At 42.0% G+C, this 21463-nt stretch overlaps 1 protein-coding gene across 1 annotated transcript in view; it reads left to right on the plus strand.

Moving 5' to 3' along the window:
• Positions 1 to 4064: 4064 nt before the first annotated feature.
• Positions 4065 to 21463, plus strand: part of COLEC12 (collectin subfamily member 12) — a 162153-nt gene continuing 144754 nt past the window's right edge. Inside the window, exon 1 of the mRNA XM_054985963.1 lies at positions 4065 to 4483. Coding sequence (XP_054841938.1) covers positions 4477 to 4483 — 7 coding nt within the window. The 5' untranslated portion in view covers positions 4065 to 4476. The remainder of the gene's footprint in view (positions 4484 to 21463) is intronic.

Consider the following 21463-nt stretch of genomic DNA (forward strand, 5'->3'; position numbering starts at 1 on the left):
AAGAATGTGGAACTATTAAAGCCATTAACCCCCAAAATGTCTCTCAGCAGCAGCCACCAAGTATACCTGCATTGGCTGTCTTTAGGGGCTATAAAAGGAAACAGGGTCTCCAGGCTGCCAAACAAGCAACTTGCAGCCTAAAGCAGCACAGAGACCCAGGGAAGCCATAGCATGTGATTTTTCTAGGCATGCAGATTAACTCTAGATCAAGGCAGCAATAGTAGCTCCCTTGAAGTTATACTGTGGTAGAAACTACAATCCAACAGAATCGAGTGTCAATGAGTCAGCATGCCCTTTATTAACAGAGATGCTGTTTCTCATTAATAATTACGCAAGATACTAACTTCATTGAATGCATCTGATGAAGAGAACTGTGGTTCTTGAACGCTTATGCTACAATAAAGTTTGTTAGTCTTACAGGTGCTACTGGACTCTTTACTATTTTGTGACTCCTCTGGATCTATAACTTCATTGAACAAACTGTATAGTTATCTACCATACCTTGCAACTCAGTTTCTTTTTCCCTGTGTAAGAAATTGCTTTTCCTAGACTAGCAGATTTTTAAAAAGCATACCTTTGCATAGGGCACAGGAGAAAGGTGGGCAAAAAGATATTTTAAACAAATATTTTTAACTATTAATTAACTGACAGAAGCATTGTAGTTCCAGTCCTGACATCATGGACTCACAGCTCCAGTTTGAGAGTGGTAAACATTCATCGAGTGATGAATAGTGACTAACTCTGGGGCTTTATTTTTGTACAAGCCTTGTATTTTATCGGCCTTGTACTCATATACAGTTGTTAGTTAAATTATTTTTTAAAATCACATTTTTTTAGTTAGTAAAGTTAGTTAGAACCTGCTACAGTTAGTACCTGCTACAAGCCCAAACAGTGTTTTGTGTGCGCTCTGGATATTACCAGTTAGTGTACCCGCTACAAGCCCAAACAGTGTTTTGTGCGTGCTCTGGATATTTAGGGATACCTCAACTTCTCATCTTTAAAAAAAGCTTTATCTGTAAAAGGGTAGTAAAGCAGAGTGTTTTTTGCAAATTATGCAAAAAGTAAGGGAAGATTTATTAATTAGGAAATCAGAATCATTTGGTATTCAAAGAGCAAAATTAAAAAATAGTCTACCTCATAAAAATAAGATAATACTTGCAAATTTACAGGAATGGGATTTAAACAGATCAGTTTTCCAAAGCCAGTTTGCTGCTGCAAACTTTGTCAAGTGGAAATTATTAATACAACTGATTTCAACATGACTGTTGTCCAAAATTTCATTTATGTCTTGATGTTCTGTAGAATTGTTGCACTCCATATACCTAGTCACAGAACACTTTAGTTCCTATGTGTCTTTAATAAAGCCCACGCACATCCAAGGTGAAGCCAGAACATGAAAGTTTATCCCATCCCACAGACTCTTAACAAAGAAGTTACAAATCACATCTAATGTTGCCAGCTGGCTTGGAGGAAACTGTCCTGTTCCGTTCATAGAGGCTAAATGTGTAATAGACTATTAAAGCTTTTCATTACATGGAAGTAGATAACCTCCAATTAAATATCTGTTAAAGGGACAGCACATTTTCTCCATACCAGCTAGCAACTATAAGCAATATAGTACCACAACAGAACTGGAAAAAGAGTACCCTCTCCTTCTTGGGGTATGTAACAACAACTGCACTTTGAGTCAGACAAGACAAACAAGTTTGTGGGAAAGTTTGTGAAAAACAGGGAAGTTTATATTAATAGGAAGTGTTAATTCCTTTGGCTCTTGAATGCTTGGTTGGGAAACTACCTACCAAAAAGACTGATCAGCAGTTAGAGGAAGAAAACACAAAGGAAGGCAGACAAAAATACACAACCATTTTCCTGAAGTGGTCTGGTCAGGTATCTTGTTATATATGTGTCAGGAACAAACTGCCCTAAAAGATCAACATTGTTGATTTATAAAATTTGGGCTTTAAAAAAAATGGAAACCAGGATGCCAAGTAGTCCAAACCATAACAGTCATGGCCAGCTGAAGTCCAGATCATTTCAATAATTTTACAGACCAAAATATACTACCGCTTTTTAGAGGAGAGTAATGGCTAGGTACATAAGATGCATAGAAGAGTTTTATAATTGTTACTATTCACAACCAATGCAAAACTTCCCCAAATATGTCCCCTTAGTACATTACACACCAAATACTTGTCTATTGCTACCATATTAAAAATTATGAAAACTTAATAGATTATATGTAAGAGGTGATAAATGACAATTATATCTTTAAAATAAAATCCCTCATTGGTTAGTATCTTTTCTACTGACAGCCTGTGTATTGTAGTAGTTCAAGGATCAAAGTAGAGCCTGGGAGACCCAAGTTCAAATCCTTACTTTGTAACTGAAGCTTGCTTCTTAACTTTGGGCTAGTCACACATGCTCTACCTAAACTACCTCACAGGGCTGTTGTGAGGATAAAATAGAGTAGAAGAGAACTATGGTAAGACACTTTGAGTCCCATTGTGGAGAAAGGAAGGACATAAATGAAGTAAACTAATAAATAATACTTGATCAACTCATAAAGTCATTGTAAATTCCAAGTGCTTTGAACTATATCAGAATATTTTATTATTATACTTTCTGGTACTTGCTCCTGAAAGATTGCTGCTTTTATATTGTCCCTGTTTTTGTCTTTGAAAAATGATCAGGTTTTTTTAAAACATATACCGTTCATCTCCCTCCCTCAGAGCCTGGAAAATAAATTCCAGAGTAGTAGCAGCAGCAGCAGCAGCAGCAGCAGCAGCAACAGTGTTGTGTTTATATGCCACCCTTCTGGACAGCTGCCACACTCCAAGAGGTGAATGAAGTCAAGTGTTATTATTATCCCCACACTACAACTGAGGAGCTGGGGCTGGGAGGAGTGATTTACCCAAGGCCCCTTGGTGAGTTGGTAGCAGTAGTGGAATTCGAATCAGCGGAATGCTGACTCACCTCCAAACCACTCATCCAGTGTGCTACAGTGTAGGGAATGGGTTCATCATCTCAAGTGTTAATTGCATGTCCATGAACACTACGGCATCATATGGTCCCTGCCACTTTATTGCAGCTAATGAAATATATATTTGAACTATTAATTATTGTGGCACAGTTATGTTTTTTCTAATATAATTACAATAATTTTAATAAACAACAACCTGGCTTTTACATTGGTAGAAGACAGGTGACTATAAGGGACTTGCCTCTCCCCTTCTGTAGCTGTCTTCCACTAGTGGGTGAAGACTTCATTTCATCTGGTGTTCCCTCAGCGATCCTTCCTTCTTGCCCAGTTTCTGATTGTAATTTTTATGTATGTGCATTTTATTGCATGTGTATTTTAACTTAGTTTTAATTGTTTAAATGGTGTGTTTGTTTGTTCTTAATAGTTTAAAAGATGTTTTTATTATGTATGTTTCTAACCTGTTAGCTGCCTTGGTGGCCCTGATAAGGGCAGGAAGGCAAGATATAAAGTTTGTAAATAAATAAATAAATAAAATGCACACAGCATGTAGAAGCTGGACCAGAACATTCAGCAATGTGTCAAGGGGGTTGGAGTGAGTGACTATATCTCAATTTTCAAACATTAACAAAAGTCATCAGGGATTGTCAGCATGCACTATGTCAGCCTTCACCAAATTTTGGACAAGCAATGAAACATGCGTGAACCATGCAGCTTTATACAGATATATCTCCAAAAGGCAGAATAAGCAATCTTTTCAATGATGGTGTTCAACCAAAGTTCAAAGCATGAATGACTCTCGAGACGTCTCTCAGTCCTTAACAGGCACTGAAGCATCTTATGGAGTGACCGGCCTTTTTTTCTGAAGAGCTGGGGCAGGCCGGCCTCCTCTCTTTGTCCATCAGGCCTGGCCTGTGGAAAGCCCACACCTATGCCAAAACATTCTCGCCTCCTGAGAAGCCGTCGCTGGAGAGGAATCAACCCCACGTCGAGGAGGGAGGGAGGCCGAGCGTCCAGGAATTCTCCCTTCGCAGGACAGTCGGGACGGGAGGCTGCGGCTAGAAGAACGAAGGCGCTCCCCTTCAGAACTTCTCCTCCTCAGTAAACCTTCGCCTGAGGGTTTATTATTACAACCTCTTCCCTGCAGCCCAAATCGTGGAGGAGGCGGGGGAACCAGGGAAGGGGAGAGCTGCCTGGGGAGATCTGTGGAGCCAGCGGCTTTTTCTCCTTTTTCCTCACCGAGCAGAGAGAGAGGAGAGGAGGGGCAGAGGCTGGTCGTGTGAGTTCAGGCCGGTTGAGAGAGTGTAAACTCCAAATCTCTGAGGCAGCTGAGAGAGCAAGAGCGAGTTCAGCGCTACAACCAGCCTGCCCAAAGCCTCATCCTTCTCGTGATCAGAAACTCCCTGGTGTCCGGCATGAAAGCCCACTAAAAAGTTCTGGAACCAACTTCACTTCTCCGGGCTCTGAAAGTTTCCTATGAGGCTGCTTTGTGCGCCAGCATGAAAGGTAAGGAGGAGACAGAGCCGAGAACTGGTTTCCGAAAGAGTTTGGGAAGGATCCGGGTTGGGAGAGAGCGGACGGGTCTGTCAGCGATGTTGCAGCCCGTTTCTGGTGGGCGCAGATATTTTGGCAAATATGTGGACGTAAAACTGGAGCTGCGTTAGGTCGCTGCTCTAGTCCTCTAATGATGAAAGCCGCCGTTTGTTCTTCAAGAAAAGTCTGAGCTCAGCTTCTTCTGAGGTGTTTACAAGTCCCATATTCAGACTTTTTGATCGGAAAAATCTGTTCACGAGAGTGGAGTGCTGTAATTTCTGTTTTCCCTAGGACATATTTCTTCACCACCTATCTTTTATTCCCCTCCTCTTGTATCCCCTATGCAATTCGAAGAACATGGAGGGGTGGGGGTGGGGGGGTTGCCAGCATTTCGTGATGTTCTTGGTGTTGCTTCTAAACATCTGGCAATGATTAGGTTCCAGTAGAGGCTTAACTGGCTTGTGAAATATATTTGGCATCTTTCTCCCCCCCACCCCAGCTCCATAGGATGGAAAATATTTGGTCTCTGCATTACATGTGCTAAAAAGCTGAAGAGTAAAGTTACTTTGGATCACACGCATTTGGTTGTCCATTCATGTCCTATAGCTTGTGATCACTGACTGTGGTTTTAGTTGTTTAAATTAGTAAATAAATCTCTACCTTAATGTGGCTGCAACTGAATAAAACACATGCTAATATTTTGCAATAAGGTCTCTTGTTCCTGAAAGGGAAGAACCTTGGAGTGAGCTCAGAGTGCTATACACCAGGGAATAATTACAAGCAAGACATCAAAGAATGTTTTGGAATGTTTAGAAAGCAGTTATGAGCTCGCAAGTATAGATTCTCTGAAATAAATCTAAGTGGTTAAAGAGGAAAAAATATAAAGGAATCTATTTATGGGTACCAGTCTCTTGCTTGGATTGTGCAGTTTAATTCTGGATGCTATAAGGGTAGTAAACATTGCAATAGTTTGTTACCAGAGACCAATAGGAACATGATGTGATCATTGATTTAGCTTGCCAGAGAGGCAGCCTTTGGGGAGAAATATTTTGTTTTACTGAGCCCACACACATGAGAAAATAACATTTTGAATGTCATTTTGGTGGGGTGGGCTGTACAAACACTGACAGTTATTAGCAATTTTAAAAAATGATTTGCAGAGCAATGGTCTCATCTTGCCATTGAGTGCCACCAGGATTGATGCAGATTAACGAACAACTGTTCTTTAGGATACAGCTTGCAGTGCAGTACTTAGGACAAAGTTACTACTTCTTGTTAGGATTAAGTCATTGTTAGAGTTTCTTATTTGGGAATAAAGGGAATAAAGGGAGTTTCTTATTTGGGAATAAACTTTTCTTAATGCTTCTTATTCACTGCATGTTATCCTGAACCAGATACAGACAGGAAACCTCTATTAATTTGTCTCCTATACAGGCTAAAGTAACTCAAGTCACATGGGAATAACCTGTAAAATATATTTTGTTTGCAAACTTCCTGTCCCTTTGACTGAATAGTGCTATTTGTACATGATAAAGGGTGCTAGATTAACATGTGGTGGAATTTTGGATCAGACTATCATGTGATAACTCCAGCCATCCTGTTAAAAGTATTGTTAGTTGAATTTACTCACAGGTCATTCCTACCTTGTTGATAGTTTCACTACACATACGGGGAGATTTTCAGAGTTCTGGATCTTATGTACTGAAAATACATCCATTGGCCCTTTCGGACAAAATGGAGATCATGCATATAAGAAGGATCACATGGGGCATGTTCTCTCCACATGCATAGCGAACATAATTACTGAAAATACTTCTGGCATTTTCATGTGCTAGTGGTATGTATGGTTGTTCTCAAGTTCTCAGTTACCTACATGGATTCAAATGACTCTTTCTATAGGACATTTCACAATAACTTCAGGGTGTTTCTCCAGAGTTGTGGAAACTCATAATAAAGCTAATAAAATGAATGGCTACATTACAGAGATAATAAGAACATCCTTCAGTTAAGATTTAGAGTCAGTTGGGAACACAAAATTTTAAAAATCATCAGTTCTGTCAACTCAATTTCACTTTTGTTTTTTCCCGTTGTTTTCTCTAATGTACATATTTGGCTTTGTACATTCTTTGTTAAATCTTCATTTAAATCACTTATTTAAAAAAATCCTTGAAACTTTTAAGACCTTAGCATAATCACATGTTCTGTTCTCAAGTAATAATAGCACGGACTTGCAGAATGCAGTAAACTGTTCCTGCATCCAACTTCTTGGAGAGCTAAGATTATCAAAATAATTACATCATTAGAAATCTGCAACTAATAATTATGTTTTCCACTGCTGACATTTTAATGTGGTGTGTCAAATAACTCAGATGCCTATTTAACTGAATGTTTGTTTCATATCCAGTGATGCAGAGAAAGTTTGTAAACTTGAATGGATTTTAGTAATACTCCATTACATTTAACAGTGGACTTTTTTCTGTTTTGGAGCCAAATGTATTTTTATTTACTATTGCTGGGTACTGGAAATCTAACTATTTTAGTCAGTTATGCAACAGCTCTTGTTTCTAGGAAACAAGAAAAATGTTAATGTATTAAAACCTAATTTATCATAGGAGAAGTTGAGGTTGATTCAGTGAAACCTTTCTTGGATTCCATCTCTTGGTCATGCTGGAGTATAACTAACAAACAAGGGAGGCAAACTCTCCCCCTTACCCACTCTTCCTCCACTACCTTCATGGGGATTTTGCTGGCGTGATATTGAATCAGTTCCACTTTCAAAGCGTTTTAGTGCAGATGCACTAATGCAATAAAGAATTAGGATTCAATTCATATAGTCAAGCTAACACTGAAGTCTTCTACAATTAACACTTTTCTGGAGTTTTACATTTAAACTGAACTATTTTTTCTTTGTAAGCAACCTTCACATTCTTTGGCAGTCTGGCAACCTTCTACATGCAGCACAGGCCATGTGTAGCACAGGACAGTCAAAGGACACATTGGTAAGATGTTTGGGGCAGGCCTGCACAACTTGTAACCCACCAAGCTAAATGTAATCTGTAAGAAATTAATGACATCCTAACAGGCACTCAAGAAACTTTCTGTTTGTCCTGCCTGCCCAGGAGGACTACCAAATACAGGGAGCTGGTAGAGCCCAGTACATGACTGTTGGGTTGGGTTTCATCTGAAAGGTCACAAAGGGAAACAAGAGGTTTATTATTTATGAAAACGTTGTCATTTTTGTGAGATATGTGTGCAGAGGTAGGTCATGTTAACTTTTACATCCAAAATGTGGCACCCTCAGCTATTTAAATGTAAGTTTGACTTTAAAAAAGAAGATTCAGAAGAATTTTCTTATGAGTGAAAGCTTATAATTTCCCCTCTCCTTGAATTCAAAAGTAGTACAATTAACTTTCTTGGCAATTATTTCCTAGATAGAGACCAATATCCAAAACAGCCATTCTCTTATGTGAAAGATTCTGAAACATAGTTAATTTGCCAATTATTATCAACTAAAAACCAAAGATTGCAATGGAATGATCCAGAAACCTGAACTTTTCTGTACCTGCCTGAAAGGCTTGAATGCCAAACTTTTAAGTAAGATTTCTAAACCTATAGCATAATGAAAAACAAATTATGAACTGCATTAATATGTGATCATACAGTAGAATAGCTGAAAAGACAAGTGTTTGCTATTTCTTTGAAGAAATGGGAGTGAACTCCCATGCTTCAGCTCACAAAATCTCAATTAATTTAAAAGGACAAGTTCTATGTACAGATATTTCCCCATATGTTAAGCTCTTCTGTGGGAGTCAATGGAGGTATTCCTCAGCACTTTGTATTCAAGAGTAACATATGAGCAGGGGTCATTTCGTAAAAAAAGAACTGCAGGAAGTCATTAGCATAACTCATTAGCATAGGCTACACCCCTTGACATCACCAGAAGTGTGTCATTGGCATAACTGATTTGCATATGCCACACCCCCTGACATCGCCGGAAGTGTGTCAGAAGGCAACACCCAAGCCAGCAAAACACAGATTTTAAAAAATTAATGTTGCAAGTGCACACTGTACATCTGGGGAGGGGGGACATAACAGTAACAAGAACAGTGTGTTAGTGCTTTTCTAGACAGATCAGAGCTCACCACAGAGAACAAAGCCAGCAAAACACAGATACCCGGCGCGGGGGAGGAGATAGCTAATAGCAACACTGACCACGGCTTGCAGGCCTAGAGGAAAGAGGTGCAGGCCCAGCTCCAAGGTTGCTGGGGCCTGCGCAGGGCCGGCTCCGAGGCTGCTGCAGCCTGCGCACAACCTACACCGGCTTCCAAGCCGGGAGGACACGCCGTGTAGGCCCAAGTGGCCCGGCTGGCCACGGGGCCAGCTCCAGAGGCCGCTGCAGGCGCCGCCTTGACCGACCTGTGGGCCAGGGGGACGGGCTGTGCAGGCCCGAGTGGCCCAGCTGGCTGCGGAGCTGGCTCCGGAGGCCGCCATGGGTCGCAGGTGGTGCTGCTGCCGCTGCCATCACCGCCTGCTGCTAAAGACACGGGCAGGGGGGAGGAAAAGGAATCATGTGGGCAGGGCCACCACCCATGTGATCTCGTTTCACAGGTTCCAGAATGGCGTTCTGGCGTGTTCCCCCTCAAAATGAGCCCCGCGTAACATTGGACATTATTGTAAAGTAATCCAGCTACCAACCTTCAGATAGACCATGGAAGTCTCCAGGAATTACAGCTGATCTTCAGCCTATGGAGATCAATTCCTCTTGAGGAAAGGGCAGCTTTGGAAGTGTAGTCTGCAGCTTCAAGTCCTTACTGAACTGTCTCCCATCCCCAAACTCTCCCTTTCCTAGGCACTGCTTCTCATATCTCCAGGAATTTCTGAATCCAGAGGTACTAGCAACACTAGATGCAGCTCTCTGATGCAATCTGCTCATTATATGCCTAGGCATTTCTAACAGATGGCTTTCTTTCAAGGCTTCCAAGGTGCAAGCTCCTTGGGTAGCTTCTTCCATTACTGAGGATTCCTTCAGTAAGGTTTTTCTCTCATTTAACCTCTTTACTTCATATAACTTGAACTCATCACTTCTTATCATGTTCTTATTGAGTGTGCTAATCAGTTGTTCTCCCTCTTTCCACTGTCATCTTTTTAAGAGATAGGCAATCTCTATGCTGACTTTTAGAATAGTCTGTTAATTGAAACCTCCCAATCTGTTCTTTCTAGCTATGAAGCAATAGTAATACAAAAATTTAGTTAAACATATATGCATAGCAGAACATGAAAATAGGGATACACAAAGAAAAGCAGACAGTTTCTTCTGTAATTTTAAAAAGCATGAGCCAGTTTACTTATATCACAATTAGAGCTAATAATTTTACTCAGTCCAAAAGTAATTTCCATTGGTTTCAGTGAGACACATACTTCCAGATGTAATTTTGTCAAGCCCTGACCCCAATGAAATCTACAGGTTGTACTGTCACCCAAGGGATCTTTCCTACCAAATTGCAAAGAGATAGGAGAAAGTACTTTATTTTTGATGTAATTCAAAGTCTTGCATGTCCATGATTACAAGCAAAGCTTAGTCTCTGGGTGCCTAGAATGCAGACATATCCCCAGATGTGAGGCTCACCCCTGCTTTGGTCCTACCTTAGTGGGTTCAGCTACAGCATCATTGACTGGGTGGGTCCCAGCTGGGGCCGTTTTCACACTACTAACCTGCTTCCGTAATGTTGTGAAATGTTGCGCAAAAAACACGCAAGATAGTGTCTTCTCGCGAAAGTTTTACGCGATGTCATGCAAAACTCTCACGAGAAGACGCTATCTTCCACGTTTTTTGTGCAACGTTTCGCAATGTTACGGAAGCAGGTTAGTAGTGTGAAAACGGCCTGGGTGACCTGGGTCTCAGGAAAAGAGCGTGGGCTGGGCTAATATCACACAGGCGCCCCTCACTGCTGTCTGGGCTATGCTCTGGTCTCACTCTGCACTCTCCTCAGAACTCCTTCTTCTTCACCCCCACTTGTGAGTGGACTTCCCTTTTATCCCTTCACCATTCCCAGTTTCCATCTTCTAGTTTCACCCCCTACCTAGCTGCTGCCCTGGCTGCCTTAGGTAACCACACCTGTGGCCGCTCTGCTAGCCACCTTTCCTGGCTATTTTCAACCTACTCTAGCCTGCTTGTTGGTTTGTTGGGCTGCTGCACTTCCCCTGTCTGCCTTTGTGCTAGGGTGTGGCCTGGCACCGCCTTAGCCACCATTGATCGGCTAGTGATGGCGCTGTCTGTCTGTCTCTGCTTCCTGTACCATCTCTCTCTCTGGCTGGATTGTTGAGCTTCCCCTGGGCTGAGGTAAGGGGCTGCCCTGGAGCCTTGGCTGGGAAGATGTCAGTAGCTAGGACCCTGGGGCCACTGCCTAGCCTGCCTCCTGCTGCAGAAGCCTTGCTTGGGCTTCCTGCACCTGTAGCTTCCTCTGCGTTCTTTTGCGGGGGAGGGGGTTGGATCAATTTAATGGCTCATGGATTAATGACTGAGAATGATAGCAAGTTACATCCTAGCCATCCATCCAATCACTTTTATCGCTTAACCAAAACAAAACACACAAAATGTACAATACTCCAATACCCATAGTATCTTTAAAAACTTAAAATTAAAAAATTAAAAGCAAAGGCGAAATAACAAATTTTTAAATTCAATTAATTCAAAAACACTTCATGCTTCCTCTGCATTCTTGACCCTTGTTAATGCCACTGGGTGGGTGCTAAGGGTGGCAGGGCAGGATGGGGGGGACGGGCGTGAGACTTGTTTATGGGGTATGCAGTCCTGGGAGGGTTCCTAAGTCCAGCCTTTGTGCCAGACACCATATAATAAAATAGTTAAATGACTGGCAGAAAGTGGAAATGGTGTGCTTAGAAATGCCAATTGGTAAAATGTTTGTAACATGTAAACACGTTTGAATGTGTGTTCAGCTGAAACACTGGCAAATTCTTCTAGTTGTTCAGCATCCCAGTCATACATATTCTTGCCTAATCACTCTCTTCTCCTCACTGCCCTCTTGCCACCTGTTGCCCCGGAAACTGAAACCAGACAGTAAGGCACTCGAATAATTCAGATTGGTCTTGATTAGTTAATTGTAACTGCAAACCATATAACTTGTATGACAGTTTAGATGATCTTTATTCAGTTTTATGAGATGAAAGGTGTGTGTGACTGTCAAAAACCCTTGAAGAATGCTTCTACTGTATTTGCAAAAGCATTATCTTGCACGTTGCAAGTACAATTTGTTTTATTCCATTGCTTGTTTGGTTTTATCCTGGCGCCATTGTGCTACATCAAACTATTATCCTTAATGACCCAATTGCTTTCCACATTCTGTGGTCCCAAGTGATTTTCAGATGTGGAGGACCTAATAGGGATTTCATTCATATATTTGGTAGCAGCAATGTTTAAGTGACTCAGGCTTACAGATCTCTACCTGGAATAATTCCTTTGGAATCAATACGATTATAGTTGTTTAAATCATTTAAAGATTTATTTTGGGGTGGGGGGAATCCCTTGAAGATGAATACATTTTAGACAGTTATAGATAATGGTATATAGAGGTACTGGGGACATCAGAAACCAAGTGAATAAATGGCACATTAGAGACCAACAATATTTCCAGGACATAAGCTTCCAAGAGTGAAACCTCCCTTCTTCAGACATCTGAAGAAAAAACTGAAAATCTTGCTGATGTCTGTGGTATTGGACTCAAATCCTGCTGTTCTACTGCAGAAAATAAATAAATACATTCTGCTCATATGAATGAACACGATCACTGAAACAGTCAAATTGTATTGTTTGACAATGGCCATATTTAGAACACATTCAATGAAAAGGATGGCTCAGGCCTGAAGAGAGGGAATAGGTGTATATGTACCACCCACCCACATTGCAAGCCCATTACAGTCTGTTGATAACATTTCAGATACAAAATAGAAATTTTCATTTCACAAAACTTAATATTATATTTGCCCTGACCTGGATAGCCCAGGTGAGCCTGTTCTTGTCAGATATCAGAAGCTAAGCAGGGTCAGCCATAGTTAGTGATTGGATGGGAGACCTCCAGTGAAGACCAGAGTTGCTGAGGCAGGCAATGGTAAACTACCTCTGTTAGTCTCTTGCCATGAAAACCCTGTCAGGGGTAGCCATAAGTCAGCTGTGACTTGAGGGCACTGTCCACCAATATTATATTTATGGAAAGTGATGTTACAAGTTTTTAACTCACCCTAGAGAAATTATGTCTCAGCTCTTATCAAAATATCTATAATCAAAACAATGAAACAAATAGTTATAAACATAAATATCCTTCTAATATTTGTATTGTCATGCTATTTCAACATGATTGGATCTAGCCATCAAATCTTTTTTGATCTTTTTTCCATTGAATCCTCTGAATCTTCAAAATATGCATGCACAGGAATGACAAACTGGTCATACAGATATAAGACTGTAACACCCAAATGCAGTCAAACATAAATTAATGGGATGTGCAAAAATGATCAGAGCTTTATCAAAAAGGAGTTGACAAAATGGCAGTGCATATGTAACTGGTCATAATTTGAACTGGAAGACAGAGAAATAGGGTTGCCAAGTCCCCTCACTCTGAGTGAGACCTTTGTTTCTGTCCCAGGCTATGCGATGATGTCACCTCTGTTAAGTGATATCATCGTGTAGGGCTTCGTGCTGCCCCTGGAAGTCTGTTTGGGGCTGAAACTAGCCCACTGTGGAGCATGGGAGTGCTACCGGGGTAGCGCAGTGGGCCCTGGAGTGCTTCTGCGTTTCACAGCAGGCCAATTTCAGCCTCAAACAGGCCTGATTTGGCCAGCTGTGGAGCATGGGAGTGCTTGTGGGAACACTGCCATGCGGGTAGGGTTGCCAGGTCCCTCAAGTCTCCCAGCGGGAGACTGGGACGCTGCCTCCTACCTCATTAGGGGCTGTCCTTGTTGTGCCCACGCGCGCATGCACGCGCACGCTCCCGGTATGCATGATGACGTCATTTTTGACGTCATCACGCAGGGAGGAAGGGCAGAGAGTGCGGGCAGTTCTCTCTGTCTCTCTCGCTGCTGCCGCTGCCCGCCACCACTGTGCCCCTTGTTCCTGCTGGCGTGGGCAGCACACGGGCGGCAGCGGTGGCAAGAGCTCTCTCTTGCGCTCAGCATCCGCTGCTGCCCCTGTGTTGCCCGCGCTGGCAGGGACAAGGGGTGTGGCGGCGGCAGCAACGAGAGAGCAGGCCATGGCCACCGCAGCTCGCTCTCTTGCTGCCGCCGCACCCCTTAACCCTGATGGCGCTGGGTGCACAGCGCCAGCAGTGGCCATGGCGAGAAAGCAGGCAGCGGCAGCAGTGAGAGCGGCGTGCTCTTGCAACCACCGCCTGCTTTCTCTCTGCCACCGCCTGCTCTCAGGGCGCGGGAGCACGCCCAGCACCCAGGGGCACGCTGCGCCATCCGGGGAGGGGGAGCCCCAGGGAGCGCACCCCCCCCCCGCCAGCCAGGTAAGCGGGCACAGGGGAGGGAGGGTGGGATCGGGAGATCCCCCACCCCGAGCAGGGGGATGGGAACCCTGCATGAGGGCCTTCACAGCAGGCCAATTTAGGCCCCAAACGGGCCTGATTTGGCCTATTCAGGGCCCAAATTGGCCCACTGTGGGCTGTGGGAGTGCATCGCACCACCCAGGAGTGTGCCCCGGGAGGCATGTTCCCCTGGCTTTTCTCCACCAGTCAGGTTTGTGGGAGCAGGGCATAGAGGGTGGGAGTGGGGGATCCCCCACCCCCAGCAGGGAACTGTCAACTCTACATAGAAATCTACTTTTCAGGGCTAGGGAACAGAAAATAAATTTCACCTGTGGATTTTATCATAATAAATACCCAGGGGAGATTTTTTGTATTAAAAAGTCATCATTATAGTACTGTGAGTTCTAATTCAGACTCTTTCAGTAAGGTTCAAACATGCTGTAAATGTAAGGTTTTAGGAATCTATATATTAGCTGTTCACATGTTAACAGAAAATTGGCTTTGTCAATTCAGAGTAAACGTTATTGACGTGCATTAAAACCTGCATTAGGGTTGATGATAAAATTAACTTTGTATCATTGTGATTACTATTGAAATGTGCTGGATTTCAAAATCCACTCTTGCATATATCTGATAAAGTCACAATAACAATCCCTGACTATTACAATGACATCAACAAGTAATGCATTTGTTCTCAAGCTTCCTTGTATTCTGAATAGTCTTTAAAGGTTTGTTTGGTTCTTAACATGACATGTGCTATAGGTCCCTCTTACATGAGGGATCTGGGGATCCCCCATCGAGGGACTCCAGGTCCCTGGGAACCCTAGCCAAGAAAGACATACAAAAAACCTAACAGTAAGGCTGTACTAAGCCCACTGAAATTATTCTGAAGTCTCATGGATTTGAGAGGCTGCCAGAGAATGGGAAGGTTAAGAGCTGTATGGGTAAGAAAAGTTTAGCAATCTTTATGGCCTCGACCACAAGACTTTTCAATTTGAGCTCAGTGAGTCCCAGGTGGCCCATGCATTTAAAAATATTAGAACACCAAAGCTGAGATCGCACTGTTTAGCGTCACAGATTTCGCCATACCAGCAGCAAATGTGTTTAAATTCAAACAGATTAATGGATCTTCCTCAACAAAGCCCTTGTGAATGTGCGTGCAAGGTCCCAGGAAACAGAGAACCAAAAGTTAGTTATTGTCCACAGAATGTACCTTTGGTAATCTGGTAGACTTTAATTGAATTTGCAGCTAGATATGCTATAATATGAAATAACAGCATAAACAGAACAGGCAAAAATCAAAGGCAGATAAGGAAAACTGCTGCTCTAGACTGAAGAACTGCACGTGTTGAAAACATAATCTGTTGAGTCATATTTTTAAACGTCTGTCTCAGTCTACTTTATTTGGATGATAAATAGCAGCAGAATTTGTGCTGCCCAGAGATTATTCTTGTGCCCTCACATCTCACTTGTATCAGAACTGATTATAGTAATAAAGAAAATTACACTACACACACATATAGTCTCTGTGATCTTATAACAACATTTTCACAATAAGTTTTGGCTGTGCATCATGCTCTCTGTATCGTATTAGTTTATACACAAATCATCTAAACTAGGTATGTCAGCTGTAAAAACTGGATACTAATATTTGTTTGCCATTTGACAACCATTCTATATTATAACAGAGCATGTGCAAACATGTAGGGAAAGGGTAATCTGCAGTACCATTTCCTGTCAACTCCACATTTGTTACCATGCTGAGATATATACCAAGAGTCATTGTATCATGTGGATAGATAACAAATTACCCAGATGTTTACATGTGCCCCACAGTAACATGAGCAACCACCATGTGCTAAATGTTCATTTTTAGCCACCTTTTGAGAACAACTGTTTTAAAGGACCCTAATACAAGTAAATGTTACAGACTGAAGAAAATTTTCACAATATGATTTTCTTATTCTCCAATGCTCAAGCATTTCTCTGCTTATATGTATATACGGGGCTTTTACTGGCACATCTTTCTTTTTAGAAAAAAAGCAATGTGTATATACATTTTGTTCTGGATGATTCTGGTCAGACCTGATTCAGATTCAGGCATGCACTTATGAAGACCTAAGTATCTAGTTAGATTTCTTATATCAGTCAAACCATTTAACTCCTAGCAAGATATAAACCACAAATAATGTTTTAGGTTTGTTACCAGGTATAGTACACAGTAATATTATTACAGAATCTCAGTTTTTTTCTAAGCTTTTATTATTAAAACATGATTATTCAGCATTAATATCAGTTTAATCAACAGAAAATCGTACCGTCCATTATAAATAGATCATTAAAGGAGAGTAATTACATGAGTGCAAAAAGTATCTTAAACATAAGTAGGTCACAGGCAAGGAGCCCCTTCTAGGAAGAAGCTTATGATCAATTCAGTTTCTCATATTTATAGGATTTCAGAACCATCTCCTAACAACGTCTACTTGTCCCACTTCAACGGGCAAACATTCTTGGCTAACTTATTATCTTATAACTTGAAACACAAGACAAGGTTATCTATATTTGAAAATCTTCTTAATGTATTTAAAAATTGTTCATTTTTGCTACTTTATTTTAAAGTCTATGTAAAGTTAGTGATTACAGGTTTCTCATACATATGAATTTCTTTTGGTCCTCCACCAATACACCCATCCTTAAATTATATCTTCAGTTTATGAAGCTGGACATTCCTGTCATTTTCAGACTCTCTCTGCACCTGTGCCTCAACGTGTTGTATATATTGAGATGGGTCAGATGTGTTAGATTTTCTTCTAATCTACACAAGGGCATATAACTGTGTTACTCCTCTGTTTCATGCACTTCTCCATGGTTGTTCTATTCTAGGCCTCTAGACTATTTTGTGGCTTGTCCAGCTATGGAGCCAGTAAATTTAAAGTCGAAAAAAATTAGAAAACTAACAATTAGTTTAGGACACGGTTACCTGCGATCTCATCTCAAGAGGAAGCCTGGCTAAAAGAATGATAAAGAGAGGTGGTCTCATGGGGACTTTCTTACCATCATAAATGGTTCTGTAAAGTCAACATGTATACTTGGTTGAGTACGAACAATTTACTTTCCCCTTAAAACTGTACTGTTTCAAGGTATTCATGCCAAGGATTAATCAACGAATGGCCAGTCCTAAATTCCACCACTAGATCTCAGTACTTCATAAATAATATGTGCCTGGCAGTGAAGATTAGAGAACTGAGATCATAACCTCGTATGAGAGCAATATTAGTTCTTCACATAACGTATCATTAATTAAAGGCCTTTGTGGGGGTAGGATGTGGGCAAACTACTCTTCCTCTCTCCCTCCCTCCCTCCTTGGAGGAGTAGTGCCCTTTTCATTTTTCACTCCCAGTTTGCCCCGTGTCCTCATTCAAAGGTCATAACAGCCCTGGAAATGGCCCTGCCTCCTTCCCCTTTTACTGACCGAAACCAATGCTTAAAAGCTGTGTGGTTGCTGTGGGCATCTGTTTCTTAAAGCTACAGGTGCTGCTTCTATTATTTGGGGGTGGGGTTAACCCTCCATTAACATCATCATCATCATTAGATTTCAGATTTTTCTGCAAACCTGAGGTGTTTTTCAGGTTTGTAGTAACACCTGCCTTGTCTGTTCATGGTTCCAATCTCCGGGTTTAAGTATCCACAGATTTGGCCACATTGAGAATTCAATATATTGATGATGGTACTGCGATTTGTACCAGTGGTATACTTTTGATTACCAGTTACTAGGGACAGACATAAGGTGATAACAGTCACCATCATGTCTAGCATGTGAGCTTCCCAAAGCATTTGGTGGTCTCTTTTGGAAACAAATCACATGTGTGTGATTCAGCAAGGTGATGTTATATTCCTAGTAGTCTGAAAAAGGAGAGTTACTGCAAGAAGCAGAGCCAACCCACTGCTTTTCCACTGCCCTGAGTGGGGTAGCTGGCAGTAGCTCTGGGATGCTGGCTCCAATTCTCCAGTTCATGCATTAAGCAAACATTCTAATTGCCTCTGAAGCAAAACAATATGGGGCATGGGTGAGGAAGTGATGGTGTGGTTACAACTGTTAAAGAGACTCTGGGTAGGCTCCAATTAGTTGTTAAGAGGAGTCTTCAGTGCCCATCCAAAAAAGCTATTGTGGGGATCATGGTACCTGCATGCACAAAGTCCATGTGTGTTGAGGGCTGTAGTAAGGAGGAAAAAAGGGTAAGACTGAGCGCAGAAGCTGGCTTGAACTAACTATATATCTTTCCTTAATTGGCAAAGACCACAGTAGTTGCCATTTCTTTTGCTCTAATATATACCTTTCTGGTGTTCAGTTCAGAGCTGTGGGTTGAAACCAGAGACATTGTTAAAGAAGAATGACTGTTCCTGTAGCCAAAAGAAAGGAAAAGCCTAGATAGGTAGCTGATGAAACTCTTAACATTGCTATAGACAAGAAGCAAAAGTAAAAGGTGACAGAAATAGGGTCAGAATTCTAAACACAGCTTTTCAGAACTATTATAATAACCAGTGCAAAGAAATAGAAAAGAACAACAAAAAAGGAAGAACAAGAGATCTGTTCTACAAAATCCAGGAAATCAAAAGGAAATTCAAACCTTGGCTAGTGATGCTGAAAGACGAACATGGAAGTATAATTGTATATTATCTTCCTATATGTTTAACTGTTTAAGGCAAGCTAGATTAGATTTCAATGAAGGTGGAGTAAAAATTGTTGGAAGGAACATTAACAATTTGAGATATGCAGATGGCGGCACCGCATTACTGACAGAAAATACTGAAGACTTGAAATGTCTACTAATGAAGGTGAACGGAGAAAATGCCCAAGCTAGATTACAGCTGAACAAGAAGACAAAAGTAAATGACTACCGAGGAATTACAGTTTTAAATCTGACGATGAAGAAATTGAAATTATTAAAGATTTACTATTCCTTGTCTCAATTGTCAACCAAAAGGGAGACTGCAACCAAGAAATCAGAAGGAGAGTGAAGGAACTAGAAAAAGATCCTTAAGGATTAATGTGTGTCTCTAGGGACTGAGATCAAGATAAGTCATACTGTGGCGTTCCTCATTACTATTCCCCATTACTATGTATGGATGTGAAAATTGGACAATGAAGAAAGCTGACAGGAAGAAAGTTGATTTATTTGAAATGTGGTGCTGGAGGAGAGTTTTACCAATTTCATGGATGGCCAAAAAGACAAATAAGCGGGTTCTAGATTAAATGAAGCCTGAGATCTCTCTAGAAACTACAATGATTACACTGAGGCTATTGTACTTTGTTCACATAATGAGAACACAAGACTCACTGGAAAATACAATAATGCTAGGAAAAATGGAAGGCAGTAGGAAAAGAGGAAATGGCTTGACTCAGTAAAGGAAGCCATAGCCTCCAGTTTGCATGATCTGAGCAAAGCTGTTTATGATAGGACATTTCGGTGGGCATTCATTCATAGGGTAGCCATAAATCAGAAGCCACTTGACAGCAGATAACACATACATGCCAGAGGTAATGAAAATGCTGCTACTTGTAAAAAAAAAATTGGTACCTAGTTATAGAGTTTGTTAATTATTAATTATCCTTTCTTGTCCCTTTAGTATTGTATATAATAGTTCTTATAGCACGATAGGATGGAGATTATCCAGGAGCATGTACACACACAACCCAGAAAACCTGAAATGTTTTAAGTAGACATGGGCATGAACCAAAACAAAATGAACCATGGGGTTCATGGTTCGTGGGTTTTCACGAACTACGAACCACAAACCATGAACTCCCACAAACTGGTGCAATTTCATGAACCAGTTCGTGCTTCGTGGTTTGTGGGGTTTAAAGGCCCCTTTCCAGCTCCTTAGCAGTAGGGAACGGGGGCCTTTAATTGTTTAAAGGGCCCTTTCCTGCCACTTGCAAGGGGCAGATCCCTTTAAACTATTAGCTGGCAGGGGAAATCCCTCCCTGCCACCTGCCAGCTGGTAGTTTAAAGGCCCTTTAAACAGCCCAAACCCCAGTCCCCAGCCCCACATTTACCTTGCTGCTGGGGTGGTGGAGGCCTCAGCCCAGCCACCCTGCAGGCCTCCTCCTGTGAGGGGTGGGAAGGCCATTTTTTGGGCTCTTCTGCCACTGTGCGGCCCGCAGAATGGCAGAGGAGGCAGAAAAAGGCCTTCCTGCCCCTCAAACGGCCACCACGGGCCTGCAGGGTTGTGAAGGAGGCCAAAAATGGCCTTCCTGCCCCTCAAATAGTCGCCACGGGCCCACAGGGCAGCAAAGGAGGCCAAAGGCCTTCGTGCCCCTCAAATGGCTCCCTCAGATGGCCGTTTGAGAGGCGGGGAGGCTGTTTCCCACCTCCTCCACTGCCTCACGGGCCCATAGGTGGCTGCGGCAGCGGCAGCCATTTGAGGTGCGAAAAGGCCGTTTTCGGCCTCCTCAGCCACTCTGCGGGCCTGCGCAGCAGCAGCAGCAGAGGCCAAAAACAGCCTTCCCGCCCCTTGCAGGAGGAGGCCGCGGTCCCACAGGGTGGCTCCACCACCCCAGCAGCAAGGTAAGTGTGGAGCTGGAGTGTGAGGGCTGGGGGGCTGGGGCTGGAGTTTGGGCTATTTAAAGGGCACTGCCGCTTGCAAAGGGCAGGAAACATTTAAATGGCCATTTCCCTGGAGAAATGGCCATTTAAACTTCCCTTTTAATATAAACCAAACAAACCAGTAGACCAGTTCGTGGAAGTTTGTGGAAACGAGCTTCCATTTACCACTGGTTCGTGAACCATGAACTGGCCTGGTTCGTGCCTTTTTTTGGGTTCGTATTTAGATTAGTGCCCATCTCTACTTTTAAGCATGACCCGTGTTGGTCATAGGATCCTAACATTATATTTTTATACAATGAGTTACTCTATAATGATCAAAGTGAATGAAGGAGGAAAATTAAGCAACATTACTGATTTTTGCTGATGGAAAACCAAAAATCAGTTTAATGAAACATATTTTTCCTATCTCTATTTTATATATTTGATAACAGGGCTGGATTCAGATTAAATTTTCTAGTAATTTTCTCAGTGCACTCCTGTGCACGGAGTAGCTCCTCCCTGACTCCCCTCCCACTGCAGCCCACCAGGGACAGGGGACCCAAAGGAACAGCATGAGTGGCAAAACAAGGTCTTCAATAGAAGGGAAGAATTGGCAGTCAATTCCAACTCATAGAAATAATTTTTTTTTGTAAAAAAACCCCTCTTGCTTTTATTTCTGTTTTGAACTGGTTCAGTCCCATCTCAGATTTGTAACAAGGGCTAATTCATATCCTATTGGAGTAGTGCGGGATCCAGCAAATAGGAAATGATATAAAATACTGCACTGATAAGAGGGCTTTACCTTAAGCGAACCCACTCAATGACTT

Source organism: Eublepharis macularius, chromosome 7 (assembly GCF_028583425.1).
Source record: "Eublepharis macularius isolate TG4126 chromosome 7, MPM_Emac_v1.0, whole genome shotgun sequence".
In the NCBI taxonomy this organism is placed as follows: domain Eukaryota; kingdom Metazoa; phylum Chordata; class Lepidosauria; order Squamata; family Eublepharidae; genus Eublepharis; species Eublepharis macularius.